General features: G+C 39.4%; 3 protein-coding genes across 3 annotated transcripts in view; all 3 read right to left on the reverse strand.

Annotated features, from left to right (window-relative positions):
• Positions 1-1,742: 1,742 nt before the first annotated feature.
• Positions 1,743-5,588, reverse strand: nme5 (NME/NM23 family member 5). The gene is made up of 5 exons (XM_085423623.1): positions 5,255-5,588; positions 3,975-4,180; positions 3,445-3,545; positions 3,219-3,337; positions 1,743-3,131 (listed from the first exon to the last, which is right to left on the reverse strand). The coding sequence occupies exons 1-5, from the start codon at positions 5,378-5,380 to the stop codon at positions 3,048-3,050; spliced, it is 636 nt and encodes a 211-aa protein (XP_085279749.1). The 5' UTR covers positions 5,381-5,588; the 3' UTR covers positions 1,743-3,047.
• A 1,323-nt stretch (positions 5,589-6,911) lies between these two features.
• rack1 (receptor for activated C kinase 1) lies at positions 6,912-10,816 on the reverse strand. Its single transcript, XM_085423633.1, has 8 exons — positions 10,604-10,816; positions 9,964-10,135; positions 8,732-8,879; positions 8,266-8,361; positions 7,978-8,088; positions 7,567-7,707; positions 7,237-7,347; positions 6,912-7,024 (listed from the first exon to the last, which is right to left on the reverse strand). The coding sequence occupies exons 1-8, from the start codon at positions 10,710-10,712 to the stop codon at positions 6,959-6,961; spliced, it is 954 nt and encodes a 317-aa protein (XP_085279759.1). The 5' UTR covers positions 10,713-10,816; the 3' UTR covers positions 6,912-6,958.
• Positions 10,817-15,804: 4,988 nt separating this feature from the next.
• The window catches only part of col23a1b (collagen type XXIII alpha 1 chain b), a 134,122-nt gene continuing 130,976 nt past the window's right edge, over positions 15,805-18,950 (reverse strand). Inside the window, exon 30 of the mRNA XM_085423644.1 lies at positions 15,805-18,354. Coding sequence (XP_085279770.1) covers positions 18,304-18,354 — 51 coding nt within the window. The 3' untranslated portion in view covers positions 15,805-18,303. The remainder of the gene's footprint in view (positions 18,355-18,950) is intronic.

Below are 18,950 nucleotides of genomic sequence, written 5' to 3' on the forward strand. Positions count from 1 at the left end.
ATGGCATGTAAGACTGTTTTTTTCTGTTTTTCTACAAAAGATGTTCACGCCTCGAGAACTCAGGAAGGAACTCAGAGTACTTTCAGAATGGTGTGTTCACTGCTCGGTAATTTCAGCTCCACTCAAGGAACTTGGTCTGAAAATTACCAGTGAAGTTTTCATTATTAATAAAAAAAAAAATCATAAAGTGACGTCATCAAGTTATATCCATATTCATAGAGTGCGAGATATAGGTAAAACAGCTCAGATAAAGTAACAAAACACACTGGCACAGTAATCCATTAATAATCTATTTTTTCCTTATTGATTATTTAAATAGGGAAGTAGCCCTGAACCTTCACTCAGTTTAATTCTTTTGCTCTCACCTGTGAAGACTTGTGAAGGAGGCTTAGAAAACACAACAGGGCCCAAACTACAAAATCCAAACCACTGACCAGCGGTAAAAAATTAGAAGGTCAAACTGAAGTTAAAAGAAAAGTAAAAAGATGAACCACCGCTGTTCTTAAACAGTTTGATGATGAGAGAAGGATTAACCTCCACCGGAGTGATGGAAAGCCCAATATACGGAGAAAGAAGGGATCTGCTTATCTGTGAAGCACAGTGGCGGTTGTGGCATGAGAGGTTTTGGCCATCACCAGATCTTTACCCAGCTGAACATTTCAACTCATGAAGAAAAGACTGAAAGGACAAACCCTGAAAAAGGTGCTGAAAAAGAACCCTGGAGAGACATAACTAATGAAGAGACTACTAATGAACTAATGAAGAAATAAGAAATATGATGAAGTCTATGGGTCATAGAATTGATGTAGTTATATATATTCTATGTTTAAAAAAAAACACATTTAGATGCCAGTAACGGCAATAAAAAAAATGAAACTGATCTCTCTTCTCAAATTCATCTTTTGGTTTCACACTCAAATGTCTTCAGTGCACAGTAAAAGCTAATTGATTGGCTTGAGGTTGTAATACACACAATTGTATATGTATAATCAGATACAAAAGCATTGAAGTGTGTTGACAGAACTCATAATTTTCTGTCATTCTTTTTCTAAATCCTTTTACCAGAAATATGTGTGTGATAAAAGGATATACACTTGGGTTATAATGCTTCAGTCCATTTATTTAAGAAAAAAATATATCCTGAGCTAGTCATAAGCACTTGTGTTTACAGTATAAGCAGCTTTCTGTATACCTGGTGAGTTAGGAACAAACAGAGTCACACACTGCAGAACAAAATGTTCACAGCTGGGTAACTGCAATCATCCGTTTCCAACAATCTTAGCATATAAATGTAGGAAATGGTATTGGAAGTACCCTCTTACTGAATAAGCAGACCCAAATGCACAAATAAGTTATTATTTTCACTAATAGTGAATCAATCTGAGTGGAGCAACAGCAACAGAACTGACTCAAAATCAAATATTGCTTGACTGTGTTTATTGTGTTATGGTGTGTTGATACCTGTGCATTCCTGTATTATCCTTTTGTGTTGCACATTTCGATGTTTTTTTCTTCGCTACCTAGCCTGACCTGTCTCCCCAATGTGATGTTTGTATTGTATGTACGGTCGGCAAGGTCTGTCATCTCGGTTGTGAGCAAAAGACCTGCAACTGACAAATAAAGGTTATCTCATCTCATCATCATCAAAATCAAATAAAGTTATTGAGTGTTTTGTCAACAAGTAACATTCTGATCTCAGCTGGGTTCATACAGTCGACCCAGGTTATCGGATGGATTCAGTGCAACCATGTTCACTACTTCAAAATGCACTCTTTTTAAACAGCGTCATTTGCAGACCCTATAAAATTGTTTGTCCTGTTATTTGGTGCTGCCAAATATTTACTCTGCTGTCTACTGCCTTGTCGACCAGCAGTGTTACCTGCTGGGTTGGAGATGGAGTGGCTCTTCGACATTAAACAGTCACCAATAGTATTATTGCCAATAATACTGAATACTTTCTTTCCCCCTTCCAAGTCAGATGGTGCACTGTTTTGTACGGAGGATAAAAGAAATATTTAACATGGCCACTTTTACCTAAAAGTAACTTTCATATCCTTCCAACAAAGTCAAGTTCACTCACAATGAGACTTCTTTAAATATCTCAAGGTAAAAAATGACATAAGATCACACACGAGTGACTTTGAAAGTGCAGCACCAGACACACGTATTTTCCCAGCTAGGGCTAAAACCACTGCAACTCAATGGGAAGTAGACCTAGGTTAACAATTATCAGAGGATATATGGGACATAAGTTTGAAAAATATACTTTGTCACAACACTGTATGTTCAATTAGTGCCAAACCTGCTGTAAAATAGTTTAAGGAGCTGCCCAAATCAAATTATTCAAAGATTAAATTACAGAGAATATTTCCAGACCTTTCATCCCAGCGTGATAAAGTTAGGTTCATAAGTAATCGCCACCATAGATTTAAAAACACAGACTCACAAGATTCAAATTACAGTGCAACTTTATTTCAGGGAGTTAGGCAAAAGTGTTGCATGACCCTTCAGGAATGACAGCCAATTGTACACGCAGTCCCCCATTTTCAGAGGCTCAAAGGTAAATGGACAAACTAACACAACTTTACATTGAATTGTTCTTAATGCTTAGAAAGTGCTTTGAGAGTTCAAACCTTACTACAAGCAGTAAGAAAGTGCTTTCTTTCTTTTATGAAAGCTTAATTCAACCAAACACTTTTGTTTGCCTTTAATGAGAAAATAACCTACTCTACCTCCTGAGCCACAGCCATTTTTGATGCATTTAGTTAAAGGTTAAGAAGTTGTGTCTATATTTAAGTGATAAGAAGACTTTTAACTTTCATCCATCCATCCATTTTTCTAACCCAAATTCTGGGGCTTAGGTAAGAGGTGAAGTACAACCTAGTCAGATCACCAGTCTATTGCTGATTTATGCCAGAAAGCAAACAGATGCTTACGACTGAAAATATGATTTATTTCATTATAGCGTTGAACAGATTCATTTCTCAGTCAAAAAGAAAGACATTAAACTCTGTGCTCGTTGCTCCTTTTTCCCCACTGTTTGCCTCTCATTGCTCCTCTTCCACAACGACTGCTTCACATATTTGAGGTTGGTCTGGGTTGTTTTGGATGAGCCAGTCTGCAAGCCAAATCTATCAGGAGCAAACATACAATCCCCATGTTCACAAAGCTCTAAACAGCTGGCTAATGACTGAACACGTATAGCTTCTAATACTTACAATGGGGTTGAGTGGCTTGTTCATGCAGAGCTCAGTGAGCCCGCGTAGCAGAACTGGGTTTATATACCTGCTCAGGTATTCTTCATTTTCTTCTCTTGAGGGTAAGGGTTCAATTATAGCTGCATAAAAAACACACAGGTCAAAGAATGAAAAGCATTCAAAACACTTGCATATGCACAAGATCTCTATGTATAGAAGATTATGTGTGGGTGTGCAAATTACTTACAGTTTGGGAACATGAATTTGATCTCCCTTACAGCTGCTTGAAATGAATCGCTTCCATGAAGGGCATTTTGTAGCTCAGAAGTGCCATATTTTGCTCTAAGGCTGAAGAAAAGTACAGCATTCTTTATTTGTACATCTGCGTATGAGTTTTAACAGAGCTGACCTTTAACCCATACCTTTGATAAAAGTAATATACCAAGCCTTGATGATGGGTCAGTCAAAGGACACGGTGAACTAAAATTCTGAGGCTGAGATCCAGAATTACAATCAAACACTGTAAGTTATATACAAGTCAAATTTATATTAAAAAAATGCCATGTAAATAATACACATTATTACTGTTATTCATTTGTCTGAGTCCAAGGATGGGGCAGGTTTGCAGAGAAATATTCAAGTGCTTTTACACCAAAGTGTGAGCATGCTGCACAGTATACTGTATATTGTGTAATAATGTCAGTCTTTGATTTTCTTCTATTCTATTCAAAATCTAATTACACCCCACTTTTCATTATCCCAAGCAATGACACTGACCACTCTGGATGGGTTTCTCTGGCCTTGGCACTGTTGACAGGTCCTATGATGGACTTCCAGTGGGCGATAGCATTGTCGCATGCTAGCATCAAGGCAACGATGGGGCCAGAGCTCATGAAGGCCGTCAAGCTGGGGAAGAAATGCTTTCCATACTCCTCTGCGTAGAAATCACTGCATTGCTCTGGACTTAGCAGCAGCTTCCGCTTCTAATGCAGGGATTAAATATTGGATATGACAGAGAAAGCACATATGGTGGTGAACACAGTCATGATTTATCTCTAACCACATCAGATACAGTAGATCAGTTTAATTTCAGTAGGCTGGTATTCTGAGGCTATTTGCTATTTGCATATGCATACTTCAATTGCTTTTACCATGTGCAAAAATAGTTTGTCCTGTCATATTTAATCAGCCAATCACGTCACAGCAGCTCAATGCATTTAGGCATGTATGCATAGTCATAGATCTTCTGAAGTATAAACTGAGCATCATAATTTGGCATAAACAACACGAAAGCATGGATCCATCCTGCTTTGTATCTATGGTTCAGGATGGTGGTGGTGGTGTAATAGTGTGGGGTACATTTTCTTGGCACACTTCAGGTACCAGATGTACGATCGATTTATGACACAGTATACCCATCTTCTGATGGCTGCTTCCAGCAAGACAACGCGCCATGTCACAAAGCTAAAATCATCTCAAACTGGAATGTTTCCGACAACCATGCTATGAAACATTCAGGTGGTTCTGAGGGAAAAGGGGATCCAGGTTTACTAGAAATAAAGTGCCCAGTGATTGTATTATCAACTATTGTTTGTTATTATTGTTGTTAAGTTATTGTCTTCGTCCCATCACCCCCAGCCAGTTGCATCAGATGTCTACCCCTGCCTGAGTCTGATTCTGCTACAGGCTTCTTCCTGTTAAAAGGTAGTTTTCCCTCCCACTGTTGCCAAATGCTTGCTCAAAGAAGGACGTTTGATTGTAGGGTCTTTACCATAGAGAATAAAACACCTTGAGGTTACTGCTGTTGAGATTTGACGCTGTATAAAATAGAATTGCATTGGATATTAATGCCCTTTATTGGAAAACCTTTGCGCTACTGATATCTGCAAAGGAAGAAAATCTATTTATATGAACGAAGATATCACACTTCTTATAATAGAAAATAGATAAATTATTTCCTCAAAAATCCTCAGCTGGATAGCCTCGTCCCTGACACAACAAAGTGCACCCCACAGTTCTCATCTTGTAATTTACCAACGTAAGAAACTTTAACATACCTGCAGGATGGTGAAGCCCGACTTGAGGATAATATTCTCTATCTCCGCAGCTTTGTCGATGGCATCTGGTTTAATAATGGCCAGTGTTCTTTCCACATAAATACGAAGAGGTGAACTTTCATCCATCTCCTCTCGCTCGCTAACATCAAATCAGACAGACGCTTGTAACGTTTATCTTTATGATATTAATTTACTTAATATTAATAACAGCTGGCAATGAAGAGTTTGAGTAGCCTCATTATAAAAATGTTTTTTTTTAAAGCGAAACTGCGATTACTCGTTCAATTAAACCACTGACCCACCTTCTGGATGTGTATGTCTGTTGCTAGGATGCACGTGTACGGCACCGCATGCAGGACAATTCTTACGATGTAAAAACTCGCGAATTCAAAGGTTCAATAAATATTTGTCCCCCTTCGTCAAAAAAGTATCAGCTTCTCTTAAATCTGTTTAGTTACATAAAATCTTGCCAAATATCTCAGGGTATAGTAAGAATCACAATAAACATGATGTGAGAGATTATGTTATAGCTCAGTGAAGAAACCTTTTCGTGGATAGCTGTACTTGTATGCCCCCTTTTTGCGTGGCAATAACTATTAACAGTGTTATTCCAGCAGCAGATCTGATAATCAGACTTTTTTCGTGACTCGAAGATTTTGCAAACCAAAGTAATTTAAATATGGAGGACTGTCACATTGGGGTACACAGTATAAGGGGGCACCTTACCACCCTGGTTTAACTACCAGGATGACAGTGAAAATACTTTAAAGCAACACTTAAATATTACTAAAGTAGACATTAATGCTTTTCAAAGGGCATTTAATTGACTATTTGAGGACTTTTACTGCACATATTTAAAGTTGAGCCTCTTTGTATACAGATCACATCAAACCTTCATACTCTGTAGCATTGCTGCTCTGTGACCTGCTTCTCTCTCTTGACTCAGGGAGTAGGAACAGTAGACCTGACCCTTCATATATTTGAAATCTTATTCGTAAAACAGATACAGAGATAAGAGGCTTTTATCATTCAGGGAGCATCTGTAACATGATCTGAAAAGTAACCATTAACTAAAGATATCAATTGAGTAAAAGGTACAAGATCTGAGATCCACAAACTTGCACTTAAATATTATACTAGATCTAATTTTTCCTTCTTAAATCAGACTTAATACTATTAACTTTTCAAGGGATTGCACAGGTCAGCACCCTTGTACCTTTTTGATCTTTTCAACTGGTAAATTCCTTCAAGATCATTGAGGTCTGGGGACCAAATGCTCCTAGCTGTCCATATGTCCAGATTAAAGCACAGAGGAGATTGGCCTTTGCTGTGATTGCTCCTGAAATGTGCAACAAACTCCCTCTTCACATCAGGACCTCCCCAACATTAGACACTTTCATAACCAGTTTAAAAACCCACTTTTATTCGTTGGCTTTTAAACCAGAATGAATTCCATTTTGTTTTATTTCTTACTCAAATTTTCTCATTTTATGCTTCTTTTCTTAAATTTTGTCAATTTCATCTCCTTTGATCATCTTAAATGTACAGCCCTTTGATCAACAGTTGTTTTAAATGTGCTATATGAATAAATTTTACATTAACCAACTTATATGAGAACCACCAATATTATACAATGTTCAGAGCAAGACGGGACACATTCTTTCCAAACAGTCTTTTATTTAAAGTTGCTTCAACGAGGATTTCTTATCGAGTTCCAATGGTGACCTGCCACACTCTGATCAGGTTGTCAGTGTAGCCAGCAAACAGGGTCTGTAAAGAAACCGAGAACATAAAGTCAACGCTCATCAATTTCTGCCGTTTTATAGTCCGATCATATTCAGATAACTGTTTTTAGTGCCCCTCATATTTGCAGGACTGTCACCAGTGGACATCAGAGGTAAAAGTGAATGGGAATAATCACTGGGGGTAAAACACTAAAAGCACCTCTTCTGACAGACATGCTTAATATATGTTTTTCTTACCTGTCCATCAGCAGACCATGCCAGGGAAGTACACTGTGGGGGTTCGGCCTTGCTGTTTGTGCTGATCACTTCCTGTCTCAGCTCGTCCACAATGATCTTGCCCTCCAGATCCTACATGAAAAGAAGAACCAAGAGGTGGTGTGATCACTAACAGGTATAAAACAGTGACTGAAGTTGAGCACCAAAATTTATTATTAAACTAACAAACGAGGTTAGAGCTCAGAAACAGCCTCTGGTTTTCATCATAGAATACAGCTGGCATGTTAGGTTACATCACTGCCCTTTACAACTTTAATTTTTAAACACACAGACCAGAGTGTGAAGCCTTACCCAGATCTTAATGCTGGGTCCAGTGGCAGCACAGAGCCAGTAACGGTTGGGGCTGAAGCAAAGGGCGTTGATCACATCACCGCTGTCCAGGGTGTAGAGGTGCTTGCCTTCATTCAGGTCCCACAGCATGGCCTGGCCATCCTAATGTGGAAGACAGAAGACATCCTTCAGTTCAAACATCTTTGTGTAACATTTAAAGCAAACAGTCACTTTTAAAAATCTTCAGCACTAATGATGATCTCTTTAAGGTGCAGGAATCACTCAGTAACAGCCTCTGGTGTCATCAATATTAAAACAGATGCATGTAAAGAATACATCATAGTTGAAACCTGCAGGCTTTAATTTACTCCTATTAAGTGGAGTAAAAATGATTTAAAAAAAAAAAAGACATTCAGTTAAACTCTGCCTTACCTTTCCACCAGATGCACACAGGGAGCCATCAGGAGACACGGTCACTGTGTTCAGGTAGCCAGTGTGACCAATGTGGTTGGTCTTCAGCTTGCAGTTGGCCAGGTTCCACACCTATGAGCAAGGGGCACACTATGTTAGGCCTCCACTGTTATAAGCGCCATCGTGTCAGCCTATCTGAGCTTTGCTCTCATAAATAATTCTCATCACTGAGTTCAGTTAAGCCATGCGAAAAGTTTTTAAATCACTGAGCAAACCACACAACACAAAGTTTCCACAAAGGTAACATACCTTAACCATCTTGTCCCAGCCACAGGAGACGATGATGGGGTTGCTGCTGTTGGGGGAGAAGCGAACACAAGACACCCACTCAGTGTGGCCCTCATCCTGCAAAATAAAGAGCTTTGTGAATTCTCAAAGCCAGATTATGAGTTATGCTGGTATTAAAAACGTCACGTGATGCTATTTGGTTTGTGCCCTCATCAATAGTACTCATCAACGAGATCAGGTAATACATGCAAAATTTGTAATAATCATCGAGCAGACAAACCATATAACAAAGTTTTATTATCTGCCAGATCATTTTATCACAATCAGGCAAACAATGTGGGGAAAATGTAGATGTCAACAATAAAGTGCCATCTAGTTGCTTTACATTAAAGCTAGCATCTTTAACTGTTAAGTGTCTCGTTCAAAATAATATTAAGGCATTAAGAAGTGGCTGATAGCTGCAGGAGAGCATTAGATGGAAGTTCACCTGGATGGTGTACTTGCAGACTCCAAGAGTGTTCCACAGCTTGATGGTCTTGTCCCGGGAGCCAGACACGATCTGGCGGTTATCAGCAGAGAAAGCCACGCTCAAAACATCCTTTGTGTGTCCAACGAATCGGCGGGTGGTGAGACCACTAGGAAGAAAAATATGCAGGCATTTCAGATCAACTAAATTACTGCACACCTTAGCATAACCAATCAATGCATGCCTGCTGCCACTGCATCCAAATACTACTGACGAGTCCAAGGCCTAGACATTAATTTAAGAGCCAGAAAAAAAAATTACTACACCAGTTTTTCTTGTGTCTTTGTTTTACAATGCGAACACTGACACTGAAAAATAAAAAATACAACTCAAGATTTTAAAGCTGTGGATGCACAATCCAGCAAAACTGGACCATCTGCACATTTATTACCATCACTGTTTTCAGCATAGATCTTAGGCAGTGAAATGGTGCACACACCCAAAAGCCAGCTATTTGAGGCCATTCAAGAAACACCAATGTTGCTGCTCAACTGAGTTTTCAGTGATAAAAGAAATGAAAAAAATCAAGGAAAACACAACGGCCAGAGGTGAAGAAAAGGACAAACTATGTGGTTTGGGTTCACAAGTAGTCTGTGAAATCACCAAAGAATGCAGCTACACTTACAGTTTCTTCCATACTACTTGCCCTTAATCAGTTAAGCAAAAAACCCCTCTCGTTTTCTGACTTTGCTCCCACACAGTAACAAAAATCAGCTAAATTATGTTCAAACTTCCATTTCCCCTTGATTTTGTGAGTCCAGTGTGCAAATACAGTAACAGCAGCTGATGGATGTGTGATTTTCTGAGCTCATACTAAGGGTAGAGGGTAGGTGATGGGTTTGACAGAACCTGTGCCTGTCTGAGTACAGACCTTCACCCCATTACCTTTGTGGTGGTTCTGTCTGCGTGAGGTCGATCAGACTGCTGAAAAGTCAGTGTGACCTGATCTAGACAACTTAGGCTTTGTTGGTATCAGATCTCATGTACTGATGGCATAGAGAACAATTTGATATTCTGAAACTAACTAAGAAAACACTTCATTTGTAAGACTATTTTTGGCATATAACAGATCTGAGAAACTAGGCCTCTTCAAACTCAAGTGATTCATAAAAAATCAAATGTCATTTAGAAGACTTGGCTTTTCACCTGTACTTCTAAACATCTGCCCAGGGGTAAAGACTCCCTGCACTTACGTGGTGAGATCCCACAGGCGGAGGGTCCCGTCCCAGGCTCCGGACAGGGCAAACTGTCCATCAGAGGAGATCACAACATCACTCACAAAGTGAGAGTGACCCTTCAGGGAACGCTGGGGGATACCGTAGTTGGTTTCATCACGGGTCAGTTTCCACATGATGATGGACTTGTCTGAAAAAAAAGCAACACGTTTTCATGTCTCAACGTCCAATATTCATTCAGGAAACGAATAATTTAAGCATCAGCATGCATCGATTGCTAGCACTACATGCACACCTGTTAAACTTCGGATCCACGGGCTCAGTCTACGAAGGTTAGGAGGGTTTTGTTGCTAAATAATTACATTTATTCAGGTAACTAAACGTGCTATAACCCTCCTAACAAGTATGGACATCAACGGGTCTGTTACAGATGACGACAGATAGCGCTAGCGAGCTTAGCTAACCTGCTTCTTTCCAGCTAGTTAGGACCTTTTTTATGTAAAAGTTTGAGCCCTCTTTATCTAATATTACGTGGTTACTCATGTTTTATCTGCTCCTTACACACCAGTTTAAGTATCTGCCTCACATTACAGCGGCAGCAGCTAGCTTAATAATGCTATCTGAGCCATGTTGGCGCAACCGGCGGGGGAAGCCTCACCTCGGGACGCCGACAGGATCATATCGGGGTACTGGGGCGTAGTGGCGATCTGGGTGACCCATCCACTGTGCCCCTTCAGGGTCCCCCTCACTGTCATCTGCTCGGTCATTTTGGCGAGGTTCGGTGGTGCCTTTTGCAAGGATGGATTCGGATTTTTCAGAGGTCCGGGAAAACCTAGGTCCTCATCGCATCTAGGCACAGAGGAAAAGGAAGTTCAGACCCGGATGCAAAAACTAAGAGGGGGTGAGAGGCCCGCGGAGGATTCTGGGATATGTGAACTTCAGCCCATTACACAGCGACGTGTGTAAAAAGAAACGAAAACAAAACCTCTATTACTACCTCTAGTATGTGCTACAGATTATGTTAAATTCATGCTCTCTATGTGCGTCATATTTAGTAAAAGTTTTGATAAAAATGGTCCTCAAAAAGCCCCGAAAACAAACAAACAAACATGTAAAACAACAATCATAAAAATGTATCAAGGTACATTTTTCATAATAATAATAATAATAATAATAATAATAATAATAATAATAATAATAATAATAATAATAATAAATAAAACACAAAACGCAGTTATAGTCATTTTTGTTAATGCTCTCTACCCAAATAGAAATTGAGCTTAATTCATGTAACGTCTAATACTTGTATTTACGTACAACCTATTTTATTGCTCATCAAAGAAGAAGAAGAAGAAAAGGAATTGTTGCCTGGCTCTAAATGCTTTCAATACTTAATATAGTTATGTATTTCCTAATTAGTTTTCATTTTTATTTCATATTGACGTATTGTTTTTAATTCAGTTTAGTTTCAGGTTTTGTTTATTGCTTCCAAATGTTTAGTTTAGTTTTTAATAGATTTAGTTTTAGTCTCTTGTTGTATGGAGGACATATGCCAGATGCAAGGTTTAGGCAATTCACTACAGGTATTCAAATAAAAACAAACCTTTTTTTTTTTAAAAAACAATTAACTCTTTTTAGTTTAGTTTTTGTATTAGCCAGGTCTGTGTTGTATATTTTTCATGGTATGAAACTATGAGCAGCAGAATTCATTCTTTTTGCATACAGTGTGTGAATTCTTCCACTTCAGTGATTGAATTATGGATTATTTCATTTTGATCTGGATTCTAATCTGTATTTTTCTTCTTCACTTCTTCACTTTATATTGTCATTCAGAATTTTTTTTTTTACACCCGTTGAGGGTTTTTTTTATAATTGTTCAGACGTGTGCGAAGCTTTGCTTTTAATTATAGCACCCTCTAGGGGCGAAATGCTTTGTCACAGGCGCGGGTATTTAATCCCGAGTGATTGTGTATATGTCAGATGCTCATGACAGACCTAATCAAAGACGTTTTTTTAAACTGTTTATTTTACCAAAAGACAGAGCTCCTCAGAAACACTTCTTTGATACTCAAATTTCATATCAAAGTGCCTGCTGTCAAAGAGTGTAGACAGCAAGAGCTCAGTAATCAGTGAAGTGTACCGTAAACATTGGTGTAATCACAACGAATGATCTAATGGTTCTGCTCCATTACAGCATCTCAGAAAATATTTAAAAATGAAATAATTGTAGTCTTAGATGATTTGACATAGAAATAACAATATCACATCTTTCCATGCTTAAAGTTTTGGTCGGTTTTGTTTAGGTGACAGTGTTTCTGTTGTGGTTAATGCCAACTTCTTTATGTATAAATATAGGCAGCACGGTGGCACGGTGGTTAGCACTGTTGCCTCACAGCAAGAAGGTCCTGAGTTCAATTCTACCATCAGGCCGGGGTCTTTCTGTGTGGAGTTTGCATGTTCTCCCTGTGTTTGTGTGGGTTCTCCCTGGGTACTCCGGCTTCCTTCCAAAGACATGCACTTTGTGGGGATAGGTTAATTGAACAATCTAAATTGCCCATAGGTGTGAATGTGACTGGTTGTCTGTCTCTGTGTGTTAGTCCTGCGACCTGTCCAGGGTCGCCTCTTGCCCTATGACAGCTGGGATAGGATCCAGCGACCCTGAAAAGGATTAGCGGATGGATGGTTCATTTGGTTAACAAACTGAAAATCTTTGGTTGTGTCTCTCTCATTTTTTGTCTTGGCTCTTTAGCCAATGAATTGCAATATCTGTTGACTATGACTTTTGTAATGCCTCAAAAGTAAATCCACAGGTCTTAGTCTTTAAACAAGACTAAGACCTGTGACAACGTAAAAAATGTTTGCACAGATCTTAGACTCCCTTTTAGTATTTCTATTCTGTCCCATTTATTTTGTAGACTTTCTAGCTTTTGGCTTTTGGTAAAATCTAATGCAAATATCAATGGGTCCAAAACAATGAATCCTACTGATTTTCACATCCTCAAAGTCCTTCTGCATAGGCATGTGACCAAATACATGAAAAACAAAGTTGTGTTTTGTGTGTACTAATAAACATGAGCCATTTTGAAATGATTAAATATATATATATATATATATATATATTGTATTTTGTCATGTCTCTCAGGTCTTTGTCTGAATTTCTACGAACATTATTGCTAAGGATTGTCTTATTGCATTGGAGTCACACTGGGTTAAATATGTACACTTGGGTTTTAAGGGGTATTTATTATTTTCTTCTTTTTTTTGGGTTGTATGGAAGCCCCAAACGCAATTTCATTGTTCTTGACAATGACAATAAATAAATAAATACTAAATACTAAATATATATAATCCATAGGTCCCTCATCCTATTCATGTAGCACCCCCCCCCCAGACATAGAGGACAGTTACAAGTACTTGGGGATCCCGCAGGCGAATGGGAACCATGAAGAGGCCACTAGAAAAGCTGCAACCACCAAGTACCTGCAGAGGGTCAGGCAAGTCCTGAGGAGTCAGCTGAATGGTAAGAACAAGATCCGGGCCATCAACACGTACGCCCTGCCCGTGATCAGGTACCCTGCTGGGGTAATAGGCTGGCCAAAGGAGGAGATAGAAGCCACTGACATAAAGACAAGAAAGCTCAGGGCAGGGATAGCTCAGTAGGTAGAGTGGTGGCCCCATGATCGGAAGGTCGGCGGTTCGACTCCACTGAACGGCTACCCTGAGGTACCCCTGAGCAAGGTACCGTCCCTACACACTGCTCCCCGGGCGCTGCACTGGCGGCTGCCCACTGCTTCACTGGGTGAATGGGTTAAATGCAGAGGAACTATTTCCCTATGGGGACTAACACGCACACTTTACTTTACTTTTAGCTCCTTACCATGCATGGAGGGTTTCACCCCAAGTCCAGCACCCTGAGGCTGTACGCTAAGCGGAAGGAAGGGGGCCGGGGACTGGTGAGTGTCAGCACCACAGTCCAGGATGAGACAACGAACATCCAAGAATACATTGGGAAGATGGCCCCAACTGACCGAGTGCTCAGTGAATACCTCAGGCAGCAGAAACCCAAGAAAGAGGAGGGAGACGAGGAACCATCATGGAAGGACAGGCCCCTGCACGGTATGTACCACCGGCAGATAGAGGAGGTGGCTGATATCCAGAAATCCTACCAGTGGCTGGACAAAGCTGGACTGAAAGACAGCACAGAGGCACTAATCATGGCAGCACAAGAACAAGCTCTGAGCACAAGATCCATAGAGGCTGGGGTCTATCACACCAGGCAAGACCCCAGGTGCAGGCTGTGTAAAGATGCCCCAGAGACAATCCAGCACATAACAGCAGGGTGCAAGATGCTAGCAGGCAAGGCATACATGGAACGCCATAACCAAGTGGCCGGCATAGTGTACAGGAACATCTGTGCCGAGTATAACCTGGAAGTCCCGAGGTCAAAATGGGAGATGCCCCCAAGGGTGGTGGAGAATGACCGAGCTAAGATCCTGTGGGACTTCCAGATACAGACGGACAAAATGGTGGTGGCTAACCAACCGGACATAGTGGTGGTAGACAAACAGAAGAAGACGGCCGTAGTGATCGATGTAGCGGTTCCGAATGACAGCAATATCAGGAAGAAGGAACACGAGAAGCTGGAGAAATACCAAGGGCTCAGAGAAGAGCTCGAGAGGATGTGGAGGGTGAAGGTAACGGTGGTCCCCGTGGTAATCGGAGCACTAGGTGCGGTGACTCCCAAGCTAGGCGAGTGGCTCCAGCAGATCCCGGGAACAACATCGGAGATCTCTGTCCAGAAGAGCGCAGTCCTGGGAACAGCTAAGATACTGCGCAGGACCCTCAAGCTCCCAGGCCTCTGGTAGAGGACCCGAGCTTGAAGGATAAACCGCCCGCAGGGGCGTGCTGGGTGTTTTTATATATATATATATATATGTATATATATATATATATATATATATATATATATATATATATATGAATGAATGATAGACTGCTTGTTAGCTTGTTAAGATTTCTGAGCTTTACAAATATTTTCTTCTAAACATCAACTTGGTAGCTTGGATGTGTTGTCATCTATCAGTGCTGTCCCCATGCATACAGCCGCTGCTGGTACTGTGTACATTTTTGCTCCTCTGTCCAAATATGCATAAAATGACAAATGAAACTTAACATTTTCTAATATTATTCCTTTAATCTTCTGTCTCTAGGTGTTTGTGTATCCACCCAGCCATCCATTTTCTTTCACTTATCCAGGGCTGGGTCATGGGGACAGCAGCCTAAGCAGAGAAGCCTACACTTCCCTTTCCCCGGTCACTTCCTCCAGGTTTTATCCAGGGGAACACCAAGGCATTCCCAGGCCAGCTGAGAGATATAATCTCTCCAGCGTGCCCTGGTCCAGTGTTCTGCCACTGGGACAAAAATCGCGTTGTTTCTCCTGTATCTGAGGTTCAACTAGCAGGCTGCTGTGTGGGTTAAAAATAAGAGAAAAAGAAAGGGTGCACAGAGAGATAAGGAGAAAACAAACTATAGAAGAGAGCACAATTTAATTCAATGACATGCAGTGGTGGCATGTGATGAAGAGAATGGTAAATAGATGCTCACCCCTGCCATAGTAACATAATTAAGGGATGAATCAAGGTCACTCGATCCATCTCTAAGTATATGATTTTTTTTTTTAAAGGAAAGTTCAACTGCTAATCTTAACCTGACCTGATCATTCAGGACTTAGAAATGTCTAGAAGGATTCTAAATTCAATGCATGAAGTACAGCACAGATTTGGCTGCACCTCTTAGTTTTAATGTAAAATGAATGAACCAGAACAATATAACATGGATATATTTAATGACAAGCAACCATAGAACTAGAGGGTTTATTTCCATCTACATGTTTAGTTTACCAGATTTTATGTTATACATTTTAGACAATTACAAAAATAGCTTAAATCTTTTACAACCAAATACCCAACCAAAAAAGAGCAAACAAAAACATTCTCACAAAGTTAAGCTAACACTGTGGTAAAAGAGTTGCTAAAACAAACTCTATCCTGACATGGCGCCATTTACTCATTTAGCCATAAAAAAGACACTGATAGAATCTGCGAAAGAAATCAAGGCACATATGTAATGTGGCAGATAACTACCAGCTTTCCCAATGAAACAAAACCCAAACCTGCGTTTTAAACCATTCTACATAACTGCAACCTCAACACACATTTGATCATGATTCCCAAAGAAAGTTCGTTTTAGCTTAATGTGATGCCTTTTCTTTTAGTTTTTTGAGTATGTGTTATTTAAGTTAACATATTTTTCTACTGATACAGAAATTGTTTTGTGTTTTAAGTGATGCAACTTTGCAGGTACAATGTAAAAGACTTCATGCAAAATGATAATAAACAAAAGGTGATATGAGGTTTGTTACAGCTTCTTATCTGAGGCTTAAACAGGAAATATTCTGTTGGAAGACTGCTTAACAAATTTATTAAACCACCACCTGGTGTCAGGTTTATGTCACAGCTGCCCCAAATTAACAGTATTGGTCATAACCAAAATCATTTTCTTATGTTTCTGTACTGGTTAATCCACCAGTTTAATACAACTACCTTATGTAAATAATATTTTTAATACTAAAATATAATTTCTGTTGTTGTCCAGTGTGCCAGCTTAAATTTGGATAGAAAAAAAAAACATGAATTCAGTTTGTATTTGCCTAATAAACAAACATTATATATATATTTTTTATATTTTTAAACACATTTTTAAGAGATTTCTAAAATATTTATGATTTTTAATGACAGGTAGTCTAATAAATTTGTTAATTACTGGATCTGCAGCCTAAACCATACTCGAACATAACGTGAGCCTGGTTATAGGACATTAAGATATTTATAATTACAAGAAAGTCAGCATTACAAATGTACTGTTGTAATATAAAATCCATTTGAAATATTACAGCATTAGTTGAAAATGTTTAGCAGCCTCTGTGGTGATGGGTTAATAGTACTGAAGACAACTAACCAGTGTAACCTGTAGATTGCCAAAAATGATTAACCTGAAAATGTATTTTGCCTTTCAAAAAGATCATTACTGAGTAATTTTAATACTGCATTACAAATATCAATGCGTAGACAACTTTAACATCACTTTCCATTAATACGTATATGTTTGCATATATTGATCCTATGCATTATCAGTCCTGTGTATAGTGTCCAAGCCAACACAGATTACCATTTCACCATTTGTTTTACAGTTCTTTAAAAGGTGTGCATTTGTGCGTGTCTGTGTTTTATTTGAACAGTACACAAAAGTATTTAAGCACCAATAAATGAGTAAGTCTGAGGAAAATGTATTACAAAAACCACAACAAACTAGTTGAAGTCATCTGACTGCAAAGACTTTAGAACCACTGTGCTGAGATGTTGCTGAATGAAAAAGAAACTACCGCCAAAACAACTGCTGTGTGCATGTTTGATTAAAGGTTTCTTCTTTAGAGCGTTAGTCCTGCATTCCATGACTAATATTGATTCAAAGCTATCTAACAAACAACAAACATTTAAGTCAGCAGCAAGGACTTCTACTGTTGTCCAGGAAAGACTGGCAGCAGTAATTAAACATCTTTTCCTTTCTTTCTGTGACTAAACTATAACAATCAGTCAAAACGCATCAAGATTGGCAAACATTTGTCAAGCAACTGAAACACTGGTTTATCATGAATACTGTTAATGGTTCCTTCAAATCTGACCTTAAAGTTTCACTACCTAGTCATCTCACAATCATGGTAATGCACAGGAATGCAAAAATGAAACTGGCGATAGGTAAAAATATACCATAATAAAACAAAACGGCACAAGTCATCATAAACGTCAGCCGTAAAAAAGTGGACTAACATTTCTGAGTGGCTTGTTCATTTAAAAAATGCTTATTGTATGTAAAAATCAATGCACTTTGAGGTTTCAATGAGGGACCACAAGTCATACAAGCTGATAGCATGTTATACAAAACTGTTATGATCATGCATTAGTGAAAACTTACTTACTGACTTAAGATTAATTTAAGAGATCACCATAACATGTTCAAACTATCTGCACAGAAAATCCTTCCTTATGTGCCAGTGACATCATTGACTCTCAGAAAACCTCAAGCCTTTACAAAACATCAGAAGCAGGTTCATCTTTCCCTCTGAGGTGAATGTGGAAACGCAGTGTTTGCGTCCTCTTGGAGAGATTCCATGTCGGAGGATGTGAGAGTTCGGTTTGACACAGGGGCATTACATGGCCGGCTCTGCTGCAAAAAGCAAATCAGCCCCTTGTGATTTCTGCGTGTCTACGTGTCCTTACTCCAACCGGGCCCCGCACCGTTTCAGGGCTGAGAGAGACGCTTGCGTTTGAGCTTCTGCCTTGCCATTTCCTCCTTTCAAAACAAAAACAGAGAGAGGACAAGAGAGTACTGACAACACACTCTTGCATCCGCCGCGAAATAACGTCCATCTCTTCAAGCATCCATCCTGTGAGAATGGACGAGTGCGCACACGACAATCAGGCAACAAGGCAGGCTTTGTTAGTTAGGCACTCCTCTACTCCAACAATGGCATCTGGACTGTCCTCCAAACTAAGAGTCTCACGGCCACGTCACGTCAGTCTCTTCAAAAGCACGGCTGCTTTCACAACAACAACACCGGATCTCGAGTTTAAACATTTTTTTTTTAATACTGTAGACCCAAATATGTCCTTGTTCTCAAAGTCTCAATATATTATATAATAGGATTTTATAAAAAAGGAAAAAAGGGAGTAGGGTTGTTGGCATAGTATTCTGTTGCAATATATACCACATCAATATGTACAGATTCCATGCTGCTGGTTAGTAATCACTGCAAAAGAAGAAAAAATGGACTGATTAGTGTGGAAGAATTAAAATGAGCAAATAACTACTGCATTCAGATATTCATGCACTGCAATTACAAAATCGCACACAGGCTGTAATATACTTACAAAATGCTCCTGTGTCAA

Source organism: Rhamphochromis longiceps, linkage group LG2 (assembly GCF_057381845.1).
Source record: "Rhamphochromis longiceps isolate RC_006_pf linkage group LG2, R_longiceps_female_GT1.1, whole genome shotgun sequence".
Classification (NCBI taxonomy): Eukaryota; Metazoa; Chordata; class Actinopteri; order Cichliformes; family Cichlidae; genus Rhamphochromis; species Rhamphochromis longiceps.